The 5,341-nt window shown below is 43.4% G+C and overlaps 1 gene segment (V, D, J or C); it reads left to right on the forward strand.

Annotated features, from left to right (window-relative positions):
- Window positions 1-2,425: 2,425 nt before the first annotated feature.
- Window positions 2,426-4,521, forward strand: LOC121138204 (the record flags this gene model as incomplete). The annotated part of the segment is given in 3 exon segments: window positions 2,426-2,481; window positions 2,646-2,847; window positions 4,428-4,521. Coding segments are annotated over 3 exon segments (352 nt in total), but the record flags the coding sequence as incomplete, so codon positions are not given.
- Window positions 4,522-5,341: the final 820 nt, after the last annotated feature.

The raw sequence follows: 5,341 nt of genomic DNA on the forward strand, positions 1-5,341 counted from the left end.
CTTCCTCTAAGGTTCCCTGACTTTCTATTATAGCAGGGTGACAGGCCTCATCCTCCAAGCAGTTTTTAACTAGCTTCCAAATGGCTTTGGTACCTAAGCAGAGATCTCCTTCTGCATGCTTCCTGTCTAGTTCTTTACCTAGCTTGTTCCATGAGGCCACAGTGAGGGACCCGGAACAAGCATACCATGGTGCCACTCTATCTACCTCCTTCACAAAATTTTGAAGTGTTCGTGGTGCAATTTTAAGATCTCTTGTTTTAGCACAGTCTGTAAGGCTGTAACCACTGACTGTGACGACCCCATCGCGCTGACAGCTTATCTAAAAACGCGCTCAACTCCGTTACCAGACTGACAGCACCAGACTGACAGCACCAGACTGACAGCACCAGACTGGACAGCGCCAGATGGACAGCGCCAGATGGACAGCGCCAGACGGACAGCGCCAGACGGACAGCGCCGCTCTGTCAGCACCAGCCACGATGAAGGAGAAGGACAAACAGGACTAGCACCAAAGCCTCCACTGACCCGTCCCACGGTGATGACAAACTAAGGCCAAAGTCGAGAAAAGGGTTGTTCAGGATAAAGCATACCTCTCTGAACCTACGTCCCTGCAGTTCTGAATCCGCCCCGTCTTCCGAGGGGTCTCTCGCGGCGCCGGCGATGTTGAAGAGTTCCCGGGTTTCGGCACCAGATGTCCCGCGCTACCGTCTCGCCAGCAAGAACGACGCAGAACACTCGGATCCTTCTGCAGTAAAGCTTTAATGCATCTTGAGAGATAGATGATCAGCTTCTAGAGGGAGACCCCAAGCTAAGAAACCCAGCCCCTTATATAAGCCTAGGAGCTCCGAGTGAGATGTGTAGAGCCGGGATTGGTGGTTTGCACATCACCCCAGATGACGTCACGGGAGAGGCACAGTTTAAACGGTTAACTCCAACTGACAGCGACAGTTAACTCCAACTGACAGCGACAGTTAACTCCAACTGACAGCGACAGTTAACTCCAACTGACAGCGACAGTTAACTCCAACTGACAGCGACAGTTAACTCCAACATCTAACTTAACATGCCTCCATCTTTTCAGAAAACAAAAAAGTAAGTAAACAAACAAGAATTGAATGAAGAAACAGAAAATTAAAAGAAGGAGAAGCACATATAAATTCACCCAAAGACAAATACATATGCATACACAAAAATTAATAAAAACAAAAAATTAGAAATCATAACATATAAGCAAGAAACTAATATATTAAATAATTCCCAGATTAAAAATTATGAGATAAATATCTCTAAAAATAAAAAATTGAGTTCATTTCAGTTAACCATCTATAGTTGGCTATGAGGTTGGTCCTTAAGTGTGGTTTGTATACCAGTGAAATGCTGTTGGCAAAAACTAAGTTTTCCTTCAGGAGAGGTTTTTCAATTGAAGGTGGCATCTTGGTTAGGGATGAGGGATCATGTTCACTTCACCTCTCAGCACTGGGATCCCATCGGTATAGCACCTGTGCAGGCCATGTGCTTGTTGTCACCATCTCTATGAGTTCATATGTGAGCCAGTCTTATTGTGTCTGGAGGACATTCTTTCATTACTGCCACAATCCCCAATGGCTTGTAGAGTCTTTCTACTTCCTCTTCTGTAATATTCTCTAAACCTTGAGGGGAGAAGTTTGATGGGGACATTCCATTTAGGACTGGGTGTTCAGATGAATCCTCAGTGAATGGAGGAGGAATGAGAGGACATAAGTTATCTATTGCAGGAGATGGTACCATGGGATTAGTAATGGAGGACAAGAAGGACAGTGAAGATGCCCTAGCTACTTTCCAAGGTTATACGTACACTGAGTTACCAGTTAGACAGTGTTTGTAAATTTTCACAATTGAGACAAAGGAAAGGAAATGGGTTAGAAATGGAGTGAGGTGAGTGCTGGGAGGGTCCACAGGAAGGAGGAAAGTTGGGTTTGTTGCAAGGTTTGGCAGACTCTGCAGAGATTCTACCAGTGCTGCTTCTATCAGTAATTCAGTCTAGATGCTGTGGAGTGAGTGACATGGATGAAGTGCCATCCTCAGATCAAATAACTTTTGAAAGCATTACTAACAGTAGTTCCTATGTGTATTTAGTGACTCTGGAAAGTAAGATACATGCATAAAAACATCATATCTGTATTGTCAACAACATCTCACTGTAATGGAAAGAACATTATTGTCATTTTGCAACCAAAAGCCCATGAGAGACAGAAAAAGCTGTTACAAGGATACCATAGCTCTCAAGGACAAACGCTGGTCTAAGTATCTGTCTCCAAGTCTTTTACTCAGTGCTGGTAGATGACACTAGAGGCAGCATTGCTACTGATAAAGAACAACACCCTGGTAGCTTTAACTGACCTACTAGACGTCATGATCAACACTGGACCTTAATTTAATTGTGAAGAACGATAAAGACATATGTACCATTTTTATTCATGTTTCTATGGCTGCAGCTGGATGGTGAGTTAAGATTTTAGGAACATAGAATTCTCAGTGGGCATTTCTGAGACATCTAGGATAAACTCTATTTAATTCAGATTTTCTCTAGTTACTGTGTAAAAAAGAAATCCTGGTAGTGATGACTCTAACAACAATTCTACTTTTTTCTCTATCATGCTTCATAGGGACGATCCAAGGAGAGCAGGTGGAGCAGCATCCTTCCACCCTGAGAGTCCAGGAGGGAGCCAGTGCTGTCATCAACTGCACTTACACAGACAGTGCCTCATCCTACTTCTCTTGGTGTAAGCAAGGACTTGGAGAGGATCCTAAGCTCATTATTAACATTCGATCAACTATGGAGAGAAAGCAGGACCGAAGACTGACAGTTTTACATCACAGACACCAAGCCTGGGGACTCTGCCATGGACTCTCTGTGCACACTGCTCCCTAGGCACTTCAGCCTGTCCTAAAACCTGTCACACGGCCTGGAGCCCCATCCACATTCTGTGTCACAGGCCTTCCTGTGCAACATTTGCCAGTTGTTAGTTTTCAAAGGCCAACTTTAGTATAGACATTAAAGACACAAAAAAGAAAGTTAACTTCAACTCACTCCAAACATTTAAGTGAATTTTCTCCATTTTTAAAAAATTTTCTAAAACTGGAAATACAATTTTGTCATTTTCTGTCCATGGTGCAGCACTGTATGTCAGGGAAGGTGAGGCTGTAGCACACTCACCCTCAGGTGGAACATCTCCATCACACACCCTCCTCCCAAGGTCACTGAGGAAGAGGAGCAGAAAGGATGGAAGAACCAGAGGCAGGGGATGAGAACAAGGAGACAGCATTTCCTGAACACAGCAGGACAGCTGTACACATGAACTACCAGTGGTCTACAGCATACAGAAGACTTGTAAATGATCAGGCCAGACACAATTCCAGCAAGCAGAGGGAAGGTAGGTATTCCCACCCTTAGCTAAGCAGTTATGGCTGTTGGTAGCTTTTGGGAGGATTCATATTCTTTATTGGTGCAGCCCTTGGTAGTAGAATACTCCTCCACTCGAAGGCCTCACATCCAAGAATATACAGGCTGTGAAGACCTTGATGTGTTTAATTTTAAAGTGACAGGGAACTAGATTAGTAGGGAAGAGTGAATGGATCTGGCAGGAGTTTAGGTGGCAGGTGTATATAATCAAAATTCACTGCATAACATTCCCTAAGACCAATAAAATGAAAAACATATAAAAATAATATATAATTTTATGTGTATTTATCACACTAAATATCATAGGATATGTACAATTCAGTAACACTGGTGATTTTAGATATCCATGTGAACATGAGACCTACCTCCTTTGGGTGAGGGTTCAAGTTTATTCACAATGTGCTGTGCAAACATCTGTGGATGCCATTTAAAGGGAAACCAGCTGGAGGGCGATGATCTCTTCAGACGTGCTTAATGTCTCATCAGGTGGATGGCTTCACTGTGCAGATGGGAGGTCCTTGTTTATGAGTGAGGAGTTTCAGGAAGGTCCTGAGGAGACTTGTCCCAGTGAGTGTGGTGAACTCAAGAAGCAAGTGTCATTGTCTTCTATGAACATGCTTCCTGACACCTGCCCAATTCTGCTGCTCCTCTTGATGCTCGGTGAGTTACATTTACGTGAGTGTTGATGACATCATTTTCTCACAGCTGTGAGAGTCTTTACATTCTTCCTCAGGTAGCAACATGATTCCTCCACATTTATTTATTCATTATTTATCTTCAGGAAAGGTCAATAGAGATTCAGTAACCCAGAGAGAAGGCCTGGTTACTGTCACAGAGGGTTCACCTGTGACACTGAACTGCACCTATCAGACTACTGATTCAGCTCCTACAATTTTTGGTATGTGCAATATCTCAACAAAGCCCCTCAGTTACTTCTGAAGAGCTCCACAGACAACAAGAGGACAGAGCAGCAAGGGCTCCACTCCACTCTCCATAAGAGCAGCAGCTCCTTCCACCTGCAGAAGTCCTCAGTGCAGCTGTCAGACTCTGCCCTGTACCACTGTGCTCTGAGTGACACAGTGAGGGAAATGCATGGAAAGCTGCACACTAACCAAGGTGCAGGAGGCTGAGAGGAGGGGCCCTGTGAGGGAGAACTGTGTGCCTCTCTCAGTGGGTTTCATGTATCATTCTGAAAAACAGCAACAAAACTCAGGTCAAATTCTTAGAAATCAAGGAATTTGTTGATTTTTTGAAAGGATAGGATGGAAGTCATTGCCAGCAACAAAACAGCCTGCTTCCACAGTGACACACTTCTTCCAACATGACCACATCTACTCCAACAAAGCCACACCTCCTAGTTATTGCCACTTGCTATGAGACTATATTGGTCAGCTTCACTCAAACGGACACAATGGCTAATATCTACTTATAAATGTGTACATATGTTGTTTGTGTTTCTTGTTCTGGGTTACCTCACTCAAGATTATCTTTTCTAGTTCCATCTACACCTTCAGCAGCCATCAAATTATGATAGATATAGTGGAGCCTACAGTTCTTAGAGCAGGGTATACTGTGCATGACTCCACCTAAGTCAGAAATTTGACTGGCATTGTCTCAAGTAATTTCCATGTATGTAACCACATATGTTATGAATTTATAGGTTGCTTCTCTCCAGAATGTAGAATTCCACAGCAGACCTTCTCATCCTCTGGCAATTATATTCTTTTTACCTCCTCTTGTTTAATTTTCCTGAGTCTTGACATGGAGCAGGAGGTGTTGATAAAGATGTCCTATTTAAGGTTAGACACAAACAGTTTCTATCTCAGTTCATTGACTAGAAACGAATTTCTGCATTGAATACTGTCTGCTACAAAAACAGGCTTCTTTCACCAAGGCTGA

This window comes from Mesocricetus auratus, unplaced genomic scaffold (genome assembly GCF_017639785.1).
Source record: "Mesocricetus auratus isolate SY011 unplaced genomic scaffold, BCM_Maur_2.0 contig_3835_pilon_obj, whole genome shotgun sequence".
Lineage (NCBI taxonomy): Eukaryota > Metazoa > Chordata > Mammalia > Rodentia > Cricetidae > Mesocricetus > Mesocricetus auratus.